Genomic DNA, 21,339 nt, shown 5'->3' with positions numbered 1-21,339 from the left:
CTTTCCCCCCTGCATGTAAGACATATTCTCATGCATATTTACCCATACAAGCCTAAAGGCCTTAAAAACCTGAAAAGTACTCAGAAAAATTTATTTCCATAAATTAAAAACACACACAAAAGAAACAGTAAAATTTTAGATTCACACAATATTGAACAGAAACAAAATGCCAAGAGCATGATGGAGGCTAATGGCACAAATGTACAAATTCTCATTGAGCTATTTGTTACCTTGATAGCATCATACAGACTTTTAATCCACAGTTACTATCCATATTCTAGAAAAGCACCTGGAACATAATATACCAAACGCCCACCTGAAATAAAATACAAGGAGTGAGAACTGCTTGCAGGACATCATTTCCAGCAAGCACCAGAACTCAAATGTATGCAGACACAAGCCAGCCAGGCAAATGCTGTACCATACACTAAGGAGCCTTAGCTGCTCCAGTCATAGCATGATGAAAACAATGACTTTTTTCTTCTTCTTCTTTTTTTTTTTTTTAATGATCCTTCTATCTCTGACAATCAGCAAATTTAGCAAAGAGCTGCTTGGCTCTACTAAGAGACAGGACATGGCAAAAGCTTTGCAATCCTTCTCAAGCTGTTCTGGTCATCAGTCTGTGATGACTTTCCATAGTGATATAAAAACATCCTCACTGGAGTGGATCCACTTAATGAAAAGGCAAGTGTACATATCCTTCTGCTAGGGATGTATGCAAGACCCCAAAAGATGAATCCTCTACACTTTTTAATTTTAATTAGCTGTGACAGAAGCAGCTCAGAATGGCAAATGCCCAGCTTTTGCCCAGTCATCACTCCCAGTGTAGAAGCAGCAGCCACAAGGAACATGGCTGTTCCATGAGTGCTGTAAACAGAAACAGAGGTGGGAAAGGAAAAAAACAACAAAGTGCATAAGCAGGACTGACACCTGTATGCTGGAGAGGGGAAGAGATGCTTGGTGTCCACTAGCTTACATTGTCATACAAACACTAAACCAAAGAGAATAATGCTGTGTGTTTGGGTTTCCACAAACTAAGGTCTGGGAGAAGCTAAACAACTGCAACATCATTTTGTAACTCCTCCAATTTCTGTAAACCAAAGAGTATTTGAGTGTTGTCTGTGCTCTGCTCTCTCCGCTGTAGCTTGTAGGAAAAGAAGTTCATAAATCTTATTTTAATGCAATCAGAAACGAGAGAGCAGGGAAGAAAATTTAAAAAAAAAACCCTAAACAAAACAAATAAACCCCAACATAACCCAAAGGAAAAGACTCAACACGTTTTATCTTTTGAAGCACATTAGAGACTGAACTTGTCCTGGATCCAAGTCTCTTCTCCCCCCCACCCCAATCTTTATTTCCTTGAAAGGCCCAGTAAGTTTACAGCTTAATTGTATCACTGGAAGCCTCCCATATGAATAGAAGTGAAAGAATGCTCTGTAACAATCCCATTCTATAGCATAAATCCATAAAAATATATCTCTCACTCTTGCTACCGCTGCCAACTAGTCAATAATTGGGCTAATAAGCCAACCTAGGGAAACTTTCAAACATTTCTTAAGAGGCAGTTGATCTTTGTTTTTTAGGAATTTCTTTTTACAAAAATAAAGAGGATCAATTAGAATGTTCTATAACAGCCCAGTAAGTTAACCAGAAAAATACTATGTCAATATGTTCAAGGTTTGTCTTGTTTTACCCTCAAACTCCAAACACTACTACTCTAAGTGTGCACTCCTCTCTTTTCTTCAGTCTTCCTGATTAAAGATAATTAGCCTTCAAAACAAGAATATAAACTTCTACAAATCCCAGCACAAGCTGGGAGCAAAACAAACCCAGATCAGATTTCTTTCAAGACTCAGGCACACACAGTGTAATAATTCTCTTCCATTTCTCTACTCTCAAAGCTCTGCAATTCAACAGATTGCTTGTTAACATTTAGTTTTCTGTTTGGTCAGTAACAGAAGTGGTAGAGCAACAGAAGATAATGATGGTATTTGCAGTCCTGCATTTATTGGGACTTTATAAAAATTACCCACCCACTAGATTTGCTCAATTTGAAGGTAAATAGAAACTCTATTATATGGGTAGATAAATAAGAAAGTGCAAGTTCAAGTGATAAGTGAAAGAAAGAACAGACTAATTAAATTTGAGCATCCCAGCAACAACAGCTTTGCCTGAATAACTTCTCTAGGCACTAAGGGACAGAAATTACCTGAACAGCAGCTAGCACTGGAATTATGCTTCAAGTTAAGTTTAACAGAAGTTATGCCAGAAGGGAGCTCTCTTCCTTCCAAAGGTAGAGCTGAGAAATTGCCCAGTGCTGCATCAGATAATTACATATGGCCTTTCATAACCAAAACAATGCCCACATACTCAAAGAGGCTCTTTGTACAGCACTGGCTATTTTGCACAACAGTGCTATACAGAGAATAGCTAATTATGAGCTACAGGAACTGTCAATCTAAAATGGTAAAAAAACCCCACACCTTCTTCTTGACATTAAAATCAAGTTAGTTTGAATGGAATTAAAATAACTTTAAAACAAGTATCAAAAATTTTGCTGGTCTTCCCCGCAAGCAGCAGCTCAGCTCAGTTAAGTAAAAATCTCTGCCTATGTATCCTGCAGCTTAGCACCCTCAGGGACCAATTACCTTTTCCTCTGGAGAAGCTGGCATCAGCCAAGTAAGTAAAAAAATCTCCTACTTGGGAAACAATAGTACTGGGCACCATTTTTCCTTAAAACACCACCTTTTTTGAGTTGAATCATGTTAAAAGAAGCATGTACAAAGTGCAAGTTATTTAATGTCTAATTATGTGGGGCTTCTGCTGCCTGGAGCCTGGAAGGGCAAAGAAACTTAGAAGGAACCTTCTAAGTTAACAGAAGGAAGAAACAATTGAATATAAACCTAGACAGATACTTTTAATTATCAAAAGGTTAGTGGTATATCAAGAAGGTGTTTGCTAGAATTCTTCTTTATCAAACACCATATCTCTTTTGTCAGCTTGTTAAAAATAGCCATTACAGTAACAACAGCAGACTCAAATGTGCAAATGATCTGGAGTACAGAGTTCTAGCATCACTGAAGGTGCACTACTTCCTCCTTGACACTCCTACTCTACCCCCAAAAGATATACAAACATAATTAATTAAATATAAGCAGTAATTTCCAGAGGTTGAGAAAAGAAGGGTAAATTTCATGTGGCTGTGTTACACTCAAACAGGGACTTAGAAGAATCCCTCCAACAGCATTTAAAAAAAAATATAGCACCTTAAAGAGGGTCACAGCCAAAAACTGATTATCAGATGTTAGAACAGAGTGGCAGAGTAAGGTATGAAGAAGTCAGTAGAATTGTCCCAAAAAAATACTAAAGAAGCTGACTGGACCCTTCCCAGCTAAGTGACTCCCTCAGATGCTGGAGGCCTGCTCCTGCTCAACCTCCTCTGCAAAAAAGGCTTCAAGGTCCATGAGCTTCTGACTCAGAAGAACATCTAACTCTGCACTCTGCAGTGCAGCTCTTTTTGCTCGGGTGAAACTACCCACTGCTTTGATTTTGCCTCGTGTCTTCCTTTTCCGGGGAAGAGTGAAGTCCTGAAACTCTAAAATCCGCTTTCTCTTTTGCTGGCTGACAGAGATCAAGTGTCCATTCTTCTCCTTGGGCTCCTCAAAGATTGTTTCCAAGCTCCTGGTTAAAAAAAGAAGAGAACTCATGAATACCTTAGCAGCAGCCACCTTACAGTGACAGGGAGACTGGGGGATTTCCTAACCCAGGTAAACACACTTCTAACTTTTACATTTTTACAGCCCCTCCACACACCTTACACCTCCTACAATGCACAGTACTGCCAGCTGAGTTGTTATTGCTGCACAGACATTTGGATAGAATCTCTTTGTATTTCATTTCTAAAGCACAATTATAGAATCTTAATTTTACAGAAGAAATAAGTTTGAACGTTTGATGACAGGCCAAGATTGTCGGGATTTTAAAGAACATGTAATTCCCTTTGAATTTTGGAAAGTAAGTACTGTACTTTGATTGAGACTGGAATGAATGGATAAATGAAAAAATATACAAATCCATACTCAACCAGCTGCAAATTCTTAGTTCATATTCTATTTCACTTTTTCACATCCAAACTGTAAAAGATACTATTTTTAAATTAACTTTGTCTAGCAGTTTAAACTAGACCAATTTTAAGAATATATCTCCCTCTTAACTTTCATACAGCTTTCATGTCCTTCCCCCCCCCCAGTTAATTTACATTTATCTCAAGTTTTCTTATAGGAAGCAGAACCAACCTGGCAGGAGGAGGGGACTTATAGTTCTTATTTGTGTAAATTTCTTCTAAACTAAATTCTTTCTTCTTAAGCCTGAAAAAGTAATGACAAATCAATCTAGAAGGAAGAATCTCTTCACAGCAAGCAGATTTACAAGAAACAAGTACTGTTTGCATTCTATGCCTAAATGGTAACTAATTATGCTTTAACTAACTGGGGATAAATAGGAATGAAAAATGAGCTCATGAAGCACATAATGTCATACAGTGTTTTTATAAGGTTGGTGTCAAGACTTGCACTTTCTGCAGAGATCAGTATTTTTTCCAGCATTCTATGATGCTTTGAAATAATGATGCTCAAAAGGGGAAATCCCCTTCATTTTTTTGTGAAAGCTGAGAAGAAGTCTTACAGTTTAACAGATTAATACCTCATCTCTTGAGACTGATTTTAGTTATTGACAATTACCAAGCAGATCTCTGAAGAAATGCATTCCATTGTCAAAGGTGGTACCTGTGTTTAGGACAGAAGTCATACTAGATGAAGTATGACTGATCTGACCAGTGTGACTAGCAGGCACACTAGATGACTGACTGGAAAACTTTATCAACATCTGGCACTGTGATTCCCCACACTTTCACTGAACTAATGCTTCCCTAAGATCATACCCCAAACAAAGAAACTGTGAAAAATTCCAACACAATTTGCATCAACAGAACTTCCTAACAGATCACTTCATCTCACTGTGCACTGCAGGTTGACTGATTTTCACTTTATCAATAAAAACTTCTTTCTTCTTTAGAAAAATGATTGCATTGCAGCTTGCTTTTTCACATTTTGCTAAACTCCAGTCAGTGATTTTGACTGAGTTGATCGAGCTGTGTCAGTCATTTCTTGTAAAGGAAGTAAACATCAGATGTCACTCAACTGGGGCTGTATAAATAGTGTGGTAAGAGAAGCATTTATTGAAATGATTACACTCATATGCTTTGAGTCCATTTCAGAGGTACTGCTCACCTTTTTGGTTTGGGTAGTCCCATTGGAGTAAGGTTAGGGTCTGGCTTGGGAACAGTTTTCCTGATTCTGATCTGTGAGACTTTCTTTGGCCTCTTTTCTGGCTCAATCTTAAGAAAGAAAGATGGAAAAGTTAAAATCAAGGAAATTAAAACCATACTAGTCAAGAAAATTCCCTTTTATTCTGAATATACATTATCTATAGAATAAACATTCCTCTCTGGTTTGCCACCTTTTCCTGCTTGAATCAAAGCAAGCAGCAGCACAGAGCAGGACCTGCAGCCTGTTTTCTCTCCTCATCTTTAACAGTTACTTGATAATATCCAGCAGCAGCAGCTTCAGCTTCTGGAGAACCAGGAGTCTGAGAGATGTAAAATATAAAATGAACTCACTTTTTTCAGTTCTGTGTCATCTTGGGATCTCAGACAGGCTGGAACAGAAGCATCTGCTTCATCAAGGGCAGGGATCTGGAGCTCAGATGCTGAAAGCCTGGGGGGTGACTCTGGAAGGGCGCGAGGCTTTGGGGATGGAGGAGGGAATGAAGTTTCCAGACTGTAACAGAGAAAGAAGGGAACACATGTAGATTGATACCCAACTGACAATGCAGCAGCATTCCATGCTCTCAGGAGATGTTCCTAAATTGCAGTATGGGCACAAAAAACCAGCACATTTCACAGAAATGGCCCAAGTAAGTGAACACATACAGCCCAGACCTGCTGCATCCCACACTGACACTGACACCAACTGAACTGCCAGAGTATTTGAACATGTCTTTTAAAACCCACTCCTTCCATACAGCTAAACAGAATACAGCTCTATATATTAACTGATAGAAAGGGATGAATCCTCCTTTTCTGCCAGCAAATTTATTTGCCACAACTATTAATCACACTTTTTGTTTACAGATACAATATAGCTTTGATACCTGCCATCCCTACACTTAGAAGGAATAGAAGGAAGTTACAGCACCTATTGTCCAGTTGCTAAGGCAGAAAGCACTTATATCCAACTAAGGAGTCAAATTTCTACCCAAGTAAGGAGTCAAACTTCTATAGTTTCACATATTCATTTCATAAGAAGTGGCACAGCATGGTAAGAAGTAACAGAACTGTTCTGTCCAATGTTCTGTGTGATGTTTGCATAACTGCCCCTCCACTCCTCCATTACATCACCCAGTCAGCTTGCCTCACCCATTTCTTAATCAGAAAGCTGTTCTGGGAGTGAACTGCTAAAAGCTGAAAGCCCAAATGACATTAACAATGGCTTTCTGAGGAAGGTTCTGATCCCACTATCCAGAATAAATAGCAGCATCCCAGGTACTCACCGTATCGCATGGCCTGTGCTCTGCAGTGCTCCCATACTCTGGACAGGTGAGTGTGGTAACATGGCACAGCTGGGTCAAGGAGGAATGGAAAAACAAAACAAAACAGACAGAAATTAGGTCTACACTATAAAAAGATGGGGGAATAATTATTAGTATAAAATGGACTTTAAGACAAGATGTTCATATCAGGAATGAGAATGGAAGACTAAAATGATAATAAATAGCAGCATCCCAGGTACTCACCGTATCGCATGGCCTGTGCTCTGCAGTGCTCCCATACTCTGGACAGGTGAGTGTGGTAACATGGCACAGCTGGGTCAAGGAGGAATGGAAAAACAAAACAAAACAGACAGAAATTAGGTCTACACTATAAAAAGATGGGGGAAAAATTATTAGTATAAAATGGACTGTAAGACAAGATGTTTATATCAGAATGAGAATGGAAGACTAAAATGATGCAAAAGAAAGCCACATCTGCTGTTTAGGCAACTAAATTTCATTGTTAGGGAAACTGTCCTGCTTTCATTTTAAAATGGTAGTAATGAGAAAAGGAAATAAAGGCACAGAAAGAGAGTGAGACAGTAATGTTAAAAGTCGTAATTATTTAAAGTCTAAAAATTGTAATTCTTTCTATGAAAGTCTATTTTCCTTATTCAAAATCCCAAGTTTTTACAATTAAAGTAACCAAAAGCCTTGAAGGATTTGGTTACTAACGAAAATAGTGCATAATGGCAACAGTAACAGGTAAAAGGAAGTAGCTCCATTAAATTAACTCCCTGTTGTCTCTAACTCCCACAGCCTGCAATACCCTTACTTGACTGGAATAACCAAAGGCTTTCCGCCAGAATTCTATCACATAAAAGTCAGCACAGCAGCAATAAGTCTTTTGATATTAAGCTTTACTTTTGTGCCCACACTATTAACAGCAGGAATTCACTAGGACAGCTTTTATTACATTCAACAAACAGCAAATCTTGTATTTGCTGTTCTCTCTAACCAACAGTGAAATGCACTTCACTGTTCTAAAGCAAAGATGTTACAGCCAGACTGGAGTTCTACAAAGGAAATGAAAACCAGCCTTGCTGGAAGCCCAGGGAAGTCTAACTACACATAAAGAGGTCAGAAAGACACACTTATTGTGTTTATCATTTATGTCAGGACTGTAACATTTTGTTTCAACATTCCACTATTATTCCAGTGTTACTGGAACCTGTATTGATAGTGCAGCAGTGCCCTCTCTGTTAGAGACAGAGCTTATTGTTTTATGCAATAATAATACAAAATTACAAGGACAGAAGGGAATAGCTTTAGAAATGTTCCATTCAAATAAGCATTAATTAGAAAAAAACTTCACTGAAAGAATTCTTTTATTATTGACAGTGGAAGGGACAGTGGAAGTTAGGTAGGGCAACTACTTTAGTTCCTTGTTCTCCTGGTTATTAAGAACACTAATTGTGGCTGAAATATTTTAAAGAGAACAAATATTTTCCAGATGAAAATGGCCTGCAGAGAACTTTATTATTTTTCTTATTTTTAATTATCTTAAAACAGGCAAGAATTTCTGTTATAGGGAGAGCTGAAAAGGCTCTTATACTGCACCAAACATACCTCTTGTATTTATGTACCAAACATCTGAGTGGGACAGATTTATGTCTGCCTCATACACATAGCTGTAAGGCATTTTAGAGAAAAAAAAAAACAAAACTATTTGAGTTTTAGGGTGTTTTAACTCTGGATTATTTTTCCTGCTTGAATCAAAGCAAGCAGCAGCACAGAGCAGGACCTGCAGCCTGTTTTCTCTCCTCATCACTTGAAATGAAGATGTTTGATTTGAATACTTTCCCTCTGGGAAAAAGATCACCACTCATAACAAGGCATGCTCTTTTCCAATGACTCCTTAAGTCAGTAATGAAATCCTCTTAGACATGAGCTAACTGGATATGTTGTCCCAAGCTGCTGAGGAACTGCAGACCTAGGGATGGGGAAAACCCCAGGTTTTGATCTCCCAGTCCAAGGAGAGCATGCCTCAGCTTATACACACCAACACAAAACACTGAATTCACCTTATACACACACAACTGAGTTTTAAAAAGATGTTTGTTTTGTTTTTAACAATGTGTTATTTTTAAGTTTAGTACTCAAACTGTACTTTACTGGTATGATCACTTTCAGAGTATGGAATGAAAATGGAAGCAAGTCCCATAGAATGTGCTGCAAAACTTGTCTCTATGCCATTATTCAACTTAATTCTTTTAGTGCAGACAGCTCCAGAATGGAGCAGTGCTTTCACAAGCTCACTCACACCTTTGGCAGACATTAGAATTTATACTAACAAGTGATAAACTTTTAGGTATGTTACCCATTTATACAAAGCAAAGTGCATTTGTTATCTGGCAAGATTTTTTGGTTACGTTTGTGTCAATCTGTGACATAGGCTAAATTCAACAGTTCTCTACAGACTGCCACACTAATCAAAACAATTAATTAAACAGACTTTGGTACAGTGATCATGAAGCTCTCTGCCCAGTAATTGCAAGGTGACAAAATCAGGGACTGAACTGCCCTATGTTACTAAGGGGTAAAGGGCAAAATCTTTGCTCAAGGGCATACAAAAATCCTGTAACAGAACTAGGAACTTCTTTCATTCTTTTTATTAGCAAAATGATCTTAAATGCTCATAACAAAGTAAAATTAAATATGCAAAGCAGATTTCAGTCCTCTTCCCACTCGTAACAAGACTGACACACAGAGAAAAATTCATTACCAATGTTAACTGGAGCTACAATTGCTTGTGCCAACATCACATATGAAAAGCCATAGCATGCATAAAGAGGTTTCAATTAGCATAGAATGGTCATGGAATACAATAAAAAATGTTACTGAATGACACCCCCCTCCCTTTACAATTCTTCCTAACCTGATATTGAGCATTTTACAGTGGTTCCAAGGGGTATTTGTGGCTCAGACCTCTGAAAAAAACTTTCCTACCTCAGAAATCCAGTTCCTCTGCAGTCACTCTGAATAGACCTAATGAAGTAGCTCACCTTTTGCATTATATACTCTGATGCATGGTGTGTATATATTGCAAGGGAGAAGAAAATAGAGTTAGCCATTCTGCCAAAACAGGACAGTATAAAAGAAGCGAAGGCAAATATATTTAAATTCAGCTACAAGACTGTTCTGTAAGAAAGCATCTTCCACGTCGAGCCATTCCTGGAGCAGAATGTGTAGATGTGGAACAGGAGAATCTGACCCTCCAGTGCAAGCTGCAATTACCCTCTCCCTCCCAAAAAGGAGCAAGAATATACCCTGCACACATTTAATCTCAGAAATAAGTTGATGGCTTTTACCTGTTCTCGATGCCCACACTTGGCTGCCACTTGCAGTGAGTGGAATGGAGAGGAGTGATGTCAGGACGGGCAGCAGGACCGTGCTGACTCCATATGGACAACACCCTGCCCAGAGAGTACGGCAACGAGGAGACGAGCTCGTGGGACACGCACCTCGGGAGCCTGGCCCCTTTCAAACCCTGCGCCAGCTGCGACATAAACAGTCTCTGGATGGTAGGAATATGACTGGTTAAGTTTCTTCTTCGTGTCCAAATCCTGTAACATCCAGGGGAAGAAAGTGCTAACACCGTGTGAAGGCCAAGCGTGGAACAGCCTCCTCCTCTTCTTCCAGCTACAGTGTTTCTTCCAGGGTCGGGATGAACAGCAACAGTCCTGCGGGTTGTTGTGGAGTGTGAGGAATGAAGCTCATTATTTACACAGGAATCTTCCTGGAAAGCTGTTGTACCTGAACAGCTCTGAGACAGGAGAAAAGATAAAGTCCACTTTGAAGCTGGTGCTGGAGTTTCTCTGAAAACTGGGCTGTGATGTACAGAGTGCTGGGATGTAATCCCTCTGAGGTCTGTCACAGGACTGGAGTCCAATTTTATGTGAAAAGAAATTGGGAAAACCGAGGTGTCCAAGAAAGAGGCTGGAGGCTTGTGGCTTAAGTCTGAAGAAAGTATTTTGGTAGTTTCTATAGGATAAAGTGCCAAAGGCTGAAAGCTGAACATCTTGGTGCACCAGCTGTCAGCCCAGCGTGAGTGTACGTTCCTGTTAATGCAAGAAAAGGCTTCCAAGAGATTTTTAGATCTACATTGGCTGTACCTGTCACCCACTGGAAGAATTTCAGAAGAATATGGCAGAGGTTCTACGTTACGGCTGCTTTTGGCAGGGGCCAGGAGCTTGCTGGCCATTGCAGACAACTTGTTCAACAATAATAATGCCGGTTCTTTGGTACATTTTCTGAATTTCAAGCTGTTCAACAAACTGCACCTCTTGGCCCTCTGCCTTGGCATATGTGCAAATCTCATGGCTGTTTCCTTTTCCACTGTCGGTGGTTTACATGGAAAGTACAAAGATTCCAGAAGTGGGTTTTCCTGTTTAGGGAATATTTCCAGGGGAATCTCAGAGACAGGTGAACTTTTCATTTGTTTTATTTTTCTTACGGTTTTTAGCTGATACAATGTGGGAACTTTTTTGCATGTCCTTCCAGGTTGTATTTTTAATGGAAGAGGTCCTCTTAGTTTATTTGTAGTTCCTCTTCGTTTATTTGTAGTTCCAAAGGCACCAGGGATCCCATCATACCCTAAATTAAGGTTCAGGCTTTCCATTTCTGAATCCTGAGTCTTCAAAAACTGTGAACTAATAAAATCTGTGGTAATCTTTGGCCTTTTAACTTCTTGTAAAGTGCTACATGGTTTAATTTCACTGCCTCTTACAGCAACAATCTCCTCTGAAGCGCCTCCAAACTTTGTATTTCCAGATGTCATCAACTCAGCTGAAGAGCTGCATAAGAGTTCAGAACTGTGCAACATATTTGGTTGCAATATGATTTTTGCTTTCTCCTGGTGTTTTGACTTCTGTTCTTGTTGTGCCTTGCCCAACTGATGTACTTTCATCTTTCCATACCTCTTTTGTATAAATACTTGACGTTCCTCTATTTGATCAAGTCTCTCTGAACATAAAGCCCCATTTTCCTTGCAAACTGCACGAGCTGGTATTTTGTCCTGACCTTCTGTTACTTCCTTTACATTATCTTTGCTCCACGCATTTAATTTGTAAGGCACACACACTTCACTGCAAACCACACAGTTTGGGGATGGTCCTTTGCAACTGTCTGATAGTGTGCTCAGAGGTGGAGAAAATGTGGGCGTTGTATCATCCTGCACTTCTGGGGCAGCCTCTGTGTCAGATACAGCTCCAGGCTCACAATCATGCACAGTTTCTGAAAGTACACTGGTACCTGCTAAGTTTGGGAGCTTTGTATTATTTTGTCTTTTTTTTGAAAGATTATTTAGTTTGGATCTTGGGATTTCTTCCAAAACCTTTCTATAATTCTCAGTCCTGAGGGGGACTATTTTGCTACCAGACTCTTTAGAATCTTCCAACAAGGCCCATGGACAGTGTTTGGGCAACCTTCCTCTAGGGGGTACCTCTTTTCCTATCATCTCTTCTACACAGGTATTCTTAAATTTCTCTTCACCAGGAGGACTTTTTGGTGAGCTGATGTCCATGACTTCCGTGGTTGGTGTGCAAAGCCCTTCACCTTTCAGACTTTCTTTGCTGTGGGTACAAACTCTTGAGCTTTTGGCACCATTCAGAGAGCCAGCTGCTGATTCATTCCCTGAAGATGGAACCTCAATATTGCTGGATTTTTTCTTAACGGAAATTGTGACAGAAAGAATTTTTGTCATTGAAGTATCTTTGCTGAATTTTTTGTCTGCAGATGAAATATCTCTTTGTGTATTCTCAGGTGACATACACAGCTTTTCTTTCTCAGGCAGAGAGATGTGAGAGTTCAGAGCTGATACAGTTTCTGAATCTGCCCAAGTCTTACTGGAGGTTTCTTGGATGTCAAACTTTTCAGAATAGGATGCATGAACACCCCCTTGATCATCAGTTTCTTTACCAGGCTCAAAAGTTAACTGCAGGCAAGAGTTATTTGAGATAGGATTTACACTCAGACTTTCTCTGTTTTCTGTATCTGAAAGCACATTTATATTTTCTGGCTTATCTGTAGCCTTAAACTTCTCTTGACCAGGAGGACTTTTTGGTGAGCTCATGTCCATGTCTTTCATGGTTGGCATGCAAAGCCCCTCACCTGTTAGACTTTCTTTGCTGTGGGCACAAACTCTTGAGCTTTTGGCACCATTCAGAGAGCCAGCTGCTGATTCATTCCCTGAAGATGGAACCTCAATATTGCTGGATTTTTTCTTAACGGAAATTGTGACAGAAAGAATTTTTGTCATTGAAGTATCTTTGCTAAAAACTTCAGCTGAAGATGAATCATAATTATCTCTTTGTGTATTCTCAGGTGACATACACAGCTTTTCTTTCTCAGGCAGAGAGATGTGAGAGTTCAGAGCTGACACAGTTTCTGAATCTGCCTGAGTCTCAACACAAGATTCTTGGATGTCAAACTTTTCAGAATAGCATGCATGAACACCCCCTTGATCATCAGTTTCTTTACCAGGCTCAAAAGTTAACTGCAGGCAAGAGTTATTTGAGATAGGATTTACACTCAGACTTTCTCTGTTTTCTGTATCTGAAAGCACATTTATATTTTCTGGCTTATCTGTAGCCTTAAACTTCTCTTGACCAGGAGGACTTTTTGGTGAGCTCATGTCCATGTCTTTCATGGTTGGCATGCAAAGCCCCTCACCTGTTAGACTTTCTTTGCTGTGGGCACAAACTCTTGAGCTTTTGGCACCATTCAGAGAGCCAGCTGCTGATTCATTCCCTGAAGATGGAACCTCAATATTGCTGGATTTTTTCTTAACGGAAATTGTGACAGAAAGAATTTTTGTCATTGAAGTATCTTTGCTAAAAACTTCAGCTGAAGATGAATCATAATTATCTCTTTGTGTATTCTCAGGTGACATACACAGCTTTTCTTCCTCAGGCAAAGAGATGTGAGAGTTCAGAGCTGACACAGTTTCTGAATCTGCCTGAGTCTCAACACAAGATTCTTGGATGTCAAACTTTCCAAAATGAGATGGACCAACACCCTTTTGAGCATCAGTTTCTTTACCAGGCTCAATAGTTAACTGTGGGTGAGAATTATTCAAGATAAGATTTGTACTCAGACTTTCTCTGTTTTCTGTATCTGAAAGCACATTTATATTTTCTGGCTTGTAAGAAAGACTCCCATGAATTGATGAAGTGGGCAGAAATAGAGCACTAATTTTATTTTCCTGGTTCTCCACCAACCACTTTATCTTTGGCAAAGATTGCTGCATTTTGTTTCCTGCAAACACCAGCTCTGCTTCCTCTTTTGCACATTGGATAAAACGAGCCTGCTGTGAGCACTGTAGTTTGTCATCAGAAAAGTTTTCTTCAAGAGCTCCTTTATTGTTTCTTTCACATCTGTTCTCGTGTTCTTGTAGTCTGATTGTCTTCCCTTCAATCAGATCACTTACGGAGTCCATGTATCCTGAAGAATCTTCATTTTTCACACCAATTAAAGAGTTCAAACCCATTACATTCTCTTGTACAGCTCCTTTAAACCTGGTTTCTCTTGCACATTTATGGTCTAACAGAGGCAGCTCACCACCTGTTTTTAGCAGAACCTCTTCACTGTGATCAGGATCAGTTTTGTCTCTTTCCACAGAACTTATGGTTTGTGAGCCAGTGTTTGGTTTGTTGGTTGAACTTTCTAAATGTTGCTCACTGCCCAGCACTGGGACATCAGGCTCACTCTGACATGGATGGAACTGATTTCCCAGTGGGCAAAGGGTCTGCTCTGTTTGGCCAGCACGTTGTGTTGGAACGTTCAGGTTGTTGAGTGCTGGCTGTGGGTCACAGGTTGAAGCGCTGCACTCGGAGGGATCAGCTGTGAGCAATGGCATTTCTTCCTGCTCATGTGTGTCGAGTTCTCTCTTCCATGGGCCTAACAGAGAGTTGTAAAATCCAAAATTATGAGCATGGGTGTTTTTGTTCAAGTGCCTGACTAATAGCTGTTCACTAGCCCTATTTCTCTTATTGCCTTCAGGAGCATTTGGGGAATCCACAGCTCTTGTTTCATCAAATTCATCTCTCTGGGAAGCACACGTGCCAATGTGTTCTTTTGCCTCATCTCTGTCACAAACAATTTCACTGCCCTTTACTTTACAAAGATCAAATTGTTCCACAACCTCCATATTCTTATTTGAAACCTCATCTCTTGCCAAGGTAGCAGTAGATTTCTCTGCAGCATATGCTGAGCAAAACATGGTTTTTCCTGTGGGAATATCATTTGTCCCATGCAGAGCTATACCTCTGTTGCCCCAGTCATCTTCACAAAGAAGAGATCCACGTGCCAAAGAGGAGTGTGCTTCTGGAAAGATGATTGCCTCTTTACTGTTATATCCTGATGAAGACACTCCTTCCAAATTATCATTTTCTTCAATCTTATCAACTTCAAGACCAAAAGAATGACTGTTCAGGAAAACTTCATCCACATGTGTACTCCCCAATAAAACACAGGAAGTACTGGCAGCTGTACACTGTTTTTTTATCCTCTTACCATTACAAAGCCATGTGTCACAAGGTTCATTTTCTAAACCAGTGATCACTCTCTCCATATTTCCTGCAGAAGATTTTATATTCATTTGGGATACTCTGCTTGCTGTATTAGGGTTATCAAAAGTCATGGAATTTACAGAAGACTTGAATTTGTTTTTATGAAGCAAAACCTCAGCAACTTGTTCTGCTGTTGTTCCAGAAGCACCAATTAATTCTTTTCTAGACCAATTATCCCAAGCCTTGCCCCTGCATGAAACTTCATTGTTAATACAAGGAAGACACTCATTATAATGAGGTTCTCTTGATTTTTGTAAAACAGGAGGTAGAGTTACATTTAGTGTATAAAACAAATTTGTTTTCTTCCCAGGGGATAAGCTGTCATTACTATCAGCTTCTGCAGCTCCAACTGAACCACCAGCCAACTCTTCTGATGTTGTATTGCTCTCAGATTCATTTTCAAGCAGTTGTGCCTTGGGTGAGTCTTTTTCTAGCTTGGTACTAAGATGAAGACAGCTGTGGTTACTGAGAGGAGGGATTTTATTGCCAGTACTACAAAAGCATGTCTCTCTCTGCCCAGTTTCATGGGAAGCAATGTTACCTGTTTCCACCCACAAACTGTTTTCTTGTATATCCTTCTTGCATGGGTCACTGACAGAGAACTGCCATTGGTCCTTTTTCAGCTTATCACCTTCTGATGGGAATATTTTAAATTTTTCTTTTGAGAACTCCTCAGGAGATGAAGCAACAGAACTAAAAACTGAAGAATGACACTGCTCAGAATTGGCAGCCTTTTGAGCTTCAGGCCAGCTACAAATTTCAACGTTATCTCCCACAGCAATTTTTCTCCAGACTTCAGCAGCTTCTTCAGATTCTGAGCTGTACGATTTTCCTATAGCAGCACTTAATTCCCTAGGATCAGTTTTTGCACTAGATAATACTTTTTTCCTTACCACTGAGATCTGCTCTACTGGTAGAGATGTGGAGGATTGGTTTTCTAAAAACCCAGTTCCATGATCATAAAGAGTGTGATGTTTGACGTTTTGGGGAAGGTACTTCTGGGGGCTTTCACTGATAATTCTGTGACCTGCAGAACTGCTTTGTGGTGGCACACTTCCAAAGTCCAGATAACTGATGCTTTTCAGAACGGGACATAAAACTTCAGAACTTTGTGTGGAGAGTGTTCTACAGCTTTCTGCTGAGAACAACTCATGAGGTTCATTTTGTTCAGGTACAGGACCCTTAAAGAAGTCATAAGCATAATTTTCTTCATCCTGCTGACAAGTCTGGCAATTAGCAAATGACGTACTGAATTCATTAAGAGGATTTTGTCTGGGTAACTTTTCTTCTCTAACCTCCAAAACAGATACACCATTTCCCCCTGTTCTCAATGGCATGGCAGCATGGGCTTTTGACCCACTATAGTCCCTTGTTTTTTGTGGATGATCTGTAGCTGCTCCAATGTCCATGACTTTTAAAGGCTCTAAAAAACCTAAGATGCTGGTTTCTGACACCCCAGCTCTGGCCATGACTGTGTCTGAGCATTGCTTGCTCTCAGGTGGAAGACCTTTACTCACTCTGTCATTCCTGTATCCTGCTTTACTAAATATCCTAGTCCCATCAGCCTTCATACCTTGTACTTCTGCAGTGAGCTTTGGCACAGTTTCAGCTGTCACCTGAACATTTGCTTGGTTTTCTTCTGCATAAGAAAAAAATAAACCAAATCAGAACCATTTGCTAAATTTAGAAGGCATTCAGCTCATTAAGTACCTTTTGTTGTGCACAACACTGCATGCAGTGTTGGTTACCAAAATGTTCTTAAAAGTGAGAATTGATGCTAACAATTTTACTACAAGTCTTTAGAGGAAAAACAAACTACTCCACCACAAAGCTAAGGCAACAAAACCAATCCTTTTCACAACAGACATTCCCATGAGCAGCAAGCATTCCAAGTCCTGTACATTTCAGATTCCTCTAGTATCAAGCTAGGTGAATGCAGGTCCTGTAATTTAACACAGGAAGCCATGGCCAACATTAAAATAATGCTTATTTGTAACATCAAAATTCAGCATAGGCTGGGACTCGATCTGTTCCAGCCTAGAAACAGGCTGGAATTGTGTGACCATTTCCATTTGTTCTTCCTTGGAGATATGTCTGTTAGTAATTCATCCATAGGAAAAAAAAGACATATCTCATCTGCTCAAGCAATTTGGATTATTCATAAACTTTCTTCTGTAAAATCACAAAGAAAGTGCTAATTAAAAAAATTACAGTTACTGTAGAATATCTTCATACTCAAAACTTTACAGGGAACATATTTGCTCAGACTTCTGCAAAACTTTTCTCTATTTTCTAGCAAGCACCAAGACTAGATGGCATTTGTCAGCTATATAAAACTTTAGGTAAAGATAGCAAGGGGGGAAAAAGAAAATAATTACTAGATTCAGGAAAAGTGACCAAAGTACTTGGAGCTAGAGAATTATGGAGGATTATAATAAAATTAATAATTACTTTAGCTGTCCTCTTTCTTTGGATTCTACACAAACAGGCTGGAATTGTGTGACCATTTCCATTTGTTCTTCCTTGGAGACATGTCTGTCATTAACTCATCCATAGAAAAACAAGACATATCTCATCTGCCCAAGCAATTTGGATTATTCATAAACTTTTTTCTGTAAAATCACAAAGAAGGTGCTAATTTTAAAAAATTACAGTTACTGTAGAATATTTTCATACTGAAAACTTTACAGGGAACATATTTACTCAGATCTTTTCCATATTTTCTACACTTTTAATTTTATTTTTTAGAACACTCAAAAATGAATGAGTAAAAGTACTTGGAGCTAGAGAATTATGGAGGATTATAATAAAATTAATAATTACTTTAGCTGTCCTCTTTCTTTGGATTCTACACATTTAATTTTATTTTTTAGAACACTCAAAAACTAATGAGTAATCATATATATATATGCTATTACTGCTTGGATACACTCCATCTTGGAAACAAAAGGAAATGCTAAACATTTGCTATTGAAAACCTCTTGTGCTTTGGAAACAAATTTTTCCATATTTTCTACACTTTTAATTTTATTTTTTAGAACACTCAAAAATGAATGAGTAATCCTTTTATATATATATATATATATATATATGCTATTAATGCTCTCATACACTCCATCTTTGAAACAAAAGGAAATGCTAAACATCTGCTATTAAAAACCTCTTGTGCTTTGGAAACAAACAATTAAAACACATCTTGTACAGAAAAGGTCTTGAGGCAAGTACATACACTGCCAGGAGAAAGTAAAGCATTAAATTTTGATAGTGTTATAGGTACACAGGGTAATACTTTCTAAATGAGCCATCCCACAATCACTCATCCGTTTTAAACCAACAGTAAATAACTGGGAGGGAAGCAGGGGCTGGATAGGGATGTGCAGCTGAAATAACTACCTGTGTTCCTCAGAGATCCTGCAGTTTCAGTGCAATAGGTTCTCAAAGACTTGGCCTCTTGCTCTTTTAAGCGAGGGTCCTCCTGAAACAGGACAGAAATATGGTCAGACATGGTTAGTTATGGTTAGATAGAAAAATGGTTAGATTTCCTGAAGTGTGTCATGTCTCAGGAACTGCATCTGCTCAGCTGAGTTAGTTCAGAATAAGAAACTCACTAAGAAACCTCCAGACACATCAGCCTTAGCCAGAGGCAGCCTTCACAAGGCCTTCACACAAGCACTGAGGATGTATCCCCAAAACATTGCTGTATTTAGCAGCAATGAAGTCTTGTGATGTGGCAGCTAAAATGTAAGCACATGGCTTAAAATGCAAATAGTTGAAAATTTGAATGAGAATAGTAATCCAGTCTCCATGTCTAGTTCACATCCCCAAACCACTACCACTAGACTTTTGGGAAGATGTGTGCAATTTCTGTCTCTAGTAGAACTTGCCTTCTGCTGTTCCTTGGGCTCAAAACCACAAACCCTGGAACAGGTGACCTAGATCTGCCAGCACAACCACCAAACCAAGATCCCACAACCACACTACCTGCATTTAGAAATATGTGAAAATTCACCTTGAAAACTAAATGACTATAAAGAATGTAATAATTTTAATTTCACAAAAGTGATAAATAATTTTTAAAAAATGTCAGATAAATCAAACAGATATCAAAATTTGGGACTAAACACACAAAATTAAGCACTCAGCTGTGCACCTTTTTCTGTTACACATCTGCCTTACACCATTCCAACAGTACTCAGGCAAGTGAAAACACTGGTACTTTAAAATACTGCTGGTCTGCTGAACTGTTGTCTAATTTTTCACTGGACCAACAACAATCCAGATACTGAGACACAACCCCCCTGGATGTGCCCAAGGCCAGGCTGGACGGGCTCTGAGCAACCTGGTCCAGTGGAAGGTGTCCCTGCCCATGGAACAAGGACCTTCAAGGTCCTCTTCTCACCCAAACCATTTTATGATTCCATACTAGAAGACACAAAAAAGAACCAGGAAACCCATTGCTGAACCCACTGCCTAGTGACTCTAAATTCAAATTATCACACAGGGATTCATTTCTGCATTCACTTACTTGTTCTGACCAACTTTCCCCCAGAGTTAAAGGGCAACATTCAGCATGATAGTCCTCAGCTCCTTGTGCCTCCTCATCTTCTTTCTGGTAACCATCTCTAGAACAGTCCAGTTTCCTAAAGTGTCTTTTTCTGCTTTTTTCATCCTCTGCAAGGTCTCCAGCCTGTAGCAATTCTTCAGGAAAGGATTCTGCTGGCCCATGAGAAATCACCTGGAGCACCTCACCCAAGTCCTCTGTCTTCTGGCAGAAGTTTCCAATGGCAGAAGCCCACGGCCCATCCCTGTGTGCCAGCAGGGGCACTGGCCCATCAGACTGCGCACCCACGCCAAGGCTGGGCCCTGGCACTGCCATGGGCTCCCTGGAGATGCTCTCTGGCAGCCCAGTGTACAGCTCCTCTACTGCAGCAGACACAGAAGCATCAGGGACAGACTCCACCCCAGATGAGAGCATCAGGGCTGGTGAAGATCAGTTGCCCTGAGCTTTTGAGTTGATCCTAAAAATAAAAGCAATGTTAAATCAATGTACATTGGATTAACCATAGAAAACCCTGAGCTGGAAGGGACCCTGAAGGATCACTGAAATCCAACTTCTGGACTAGATTAAAAGGGAAAGCTTAATTCCTCAAGATTCAAGGGTATATGTTTAGGAAAGATACTTCCAAATACGTCTTTAAGAAAAGAGCTGAGAAAGATTTGAGTATCTAAGGAAATGCATCATGAACAAATGAAGAGAGTAAAGCCAAACAGATATTCCCAAGCCTCATTTTCACATTCAAACATCTCCCTGCAGATTCAACCACATCTTCTGAACAGCCTGAGAAGAGATTATAAAGCAATTCATTGGGACTTGTATCAGACATCCCCCTCCTTCACCAGAACTAAAGCATTGTTTGACTTCCTGGGATTTTCATGAGCTTCTAGGCTTTGGAAAAACGCTCCAACTTTTCTTCCCATTCTGTGCCTCACACGAAGCTGTCTCAGGCACGAGGCAGCAGCCGGTGCCTGCAGCGGCTCCCTGCGAGCACTCGGTGCTCCGCAGGGCTTGTGCCGGGACACGGCCCCGCTCCCGGCTCCTCTTGGGCCCGCTGCTGCACCGCTCCTGCCGGCACCGGGCGTGAAAACGCCGCCGCCACACGGTCCCGGAGGCTCGGACAGGAACGGGCTCCGCCAGGCCTTCAGAGGAGCACCGGGCACCGAGCTCGCCGCAGCACGGGCTCATCAGAGGCGCTGTCCGTGCGCCTCCAGCCGGAGCAGCCCGCACGGGAAGCGGCGGCACCCGCAGCAGCCCCGGGGAACACGGGAGGCCGCCGGTCCCGGGACAGCATCACCCTCCGGGGTGCGCCGAGCCCAGCGCGCAGCACCGGCGGCGAGCTTTGTTCCGAGCGCGCACAGCGCCGGCGGACGCGGCCCCGAGCCCGCTCCTCTCCGCGGCAGCAGCCTCCGCAGCCGCCCTGCGGCGGAGATCGCCGCTCTCGGTAATTGCACAACCGCCGGTGTCTGCCGCGGGCTGGGCAGGACCCGCGCCGGCCCCTGCGGCCCGCCCCAACCCCCACCGGCGCAAGGGGCGGGCCCGCGCCCCGCCCGCGCCGGTACCTGA

At 40.7% G+C, this 21,339-nt stretch overlaps 1 protein-coding gene across 3 annotated transcripts; it reads right to left on the bottom strand.

The window, feature by feature from the left end:
* Window positions 1-73: 73 nt before the first annotated feature.
* On the bottom strand, window positions 74-20,658 carry PRR14L (proline rich 14 like). 3 transcript variants are annotated; one of them, XM_039725903.1, is made up of 9 exons: window positions 19,744-20,658; window positions 18,612-18,693; window positions 16,792-16,857; window positions 9,960-15,918; window positions 6,853-6,921; window positions 5,678-5,837; window positions 5,289-5,395; window positions 4,296-4,367; window positions 74-3,681 (listed from the first exon to the last, which is right to left on the bottom strand). In XM_039725903.1, exons 1-9 carry the CDS (start codon window positions 20,191-20,193, stop codon window positions 3,405-3,407), a joined length of 7,242 nt encoding a protein of 2,413 aa, XP_039581837.1. In that variant the 5' UTR covers window positions 20,194-20,658; the 3' UTR covers window positions 74-3,404. The 3 variants fall into 3 exon arrangements, with proteins under 3 accessions (XP_039581837.1, XP_039581838.1, XP_039581835.1); XM_039725904.1 differs by having other exon boundaries at window positions 9,960-14,547; XM_039725901.1 differs by having other exon boundaries at window positions 9,960-16,857.
* Window positions 20,659-21,339: the final 681 nt, after the last annotated feature.

This window comes from Passer montanus, unplaced genomic scaffold, assembly GCF_014805655.1.
Source record: "Passer montanus isolate IOZ18808 unplaced genomic scaffold, ASM1480565v1 scaffold57, whole genome shotgun sequence".
NCBI lineage: Eukaryota > Metazoa > Chordata > Aves > Passeriformes > Passeridae > Passer > Passer montanus.
Note: the sequence above shows the minus strand (reverse complement) of the source record. Positions and strands in the feature narration are given on the sequence as shown.

What these genes read in the sequence shown, in the direction of transcription:
- PRR14L (XM_039725901.1), bottom strand. Translation starts at nt 20,193, where the DNA reads ATGCTCTCATCTGGGGTGGAGTCTGTCCCTGATGCTTCTGTGTCTGCT. An exon ending in AGCACAGGCCATGCGATACG is followed by an intron (nt 5,838 to 6,852) that starts GTGAGTACCTGG and finishes TCTCTGTTACAG; the next exon opens with TCTGGAAACTTCATTCCCTC. An exon ending in AAGTCCCCTCCTCCTGCCAG is followed by an intron (nt 3,682 to 4,295) that starts GTTGGTTCTGCT and finishes TTTTTTAACCAG; the next exon opens with GAGCTTGGAAACAATCTTTG.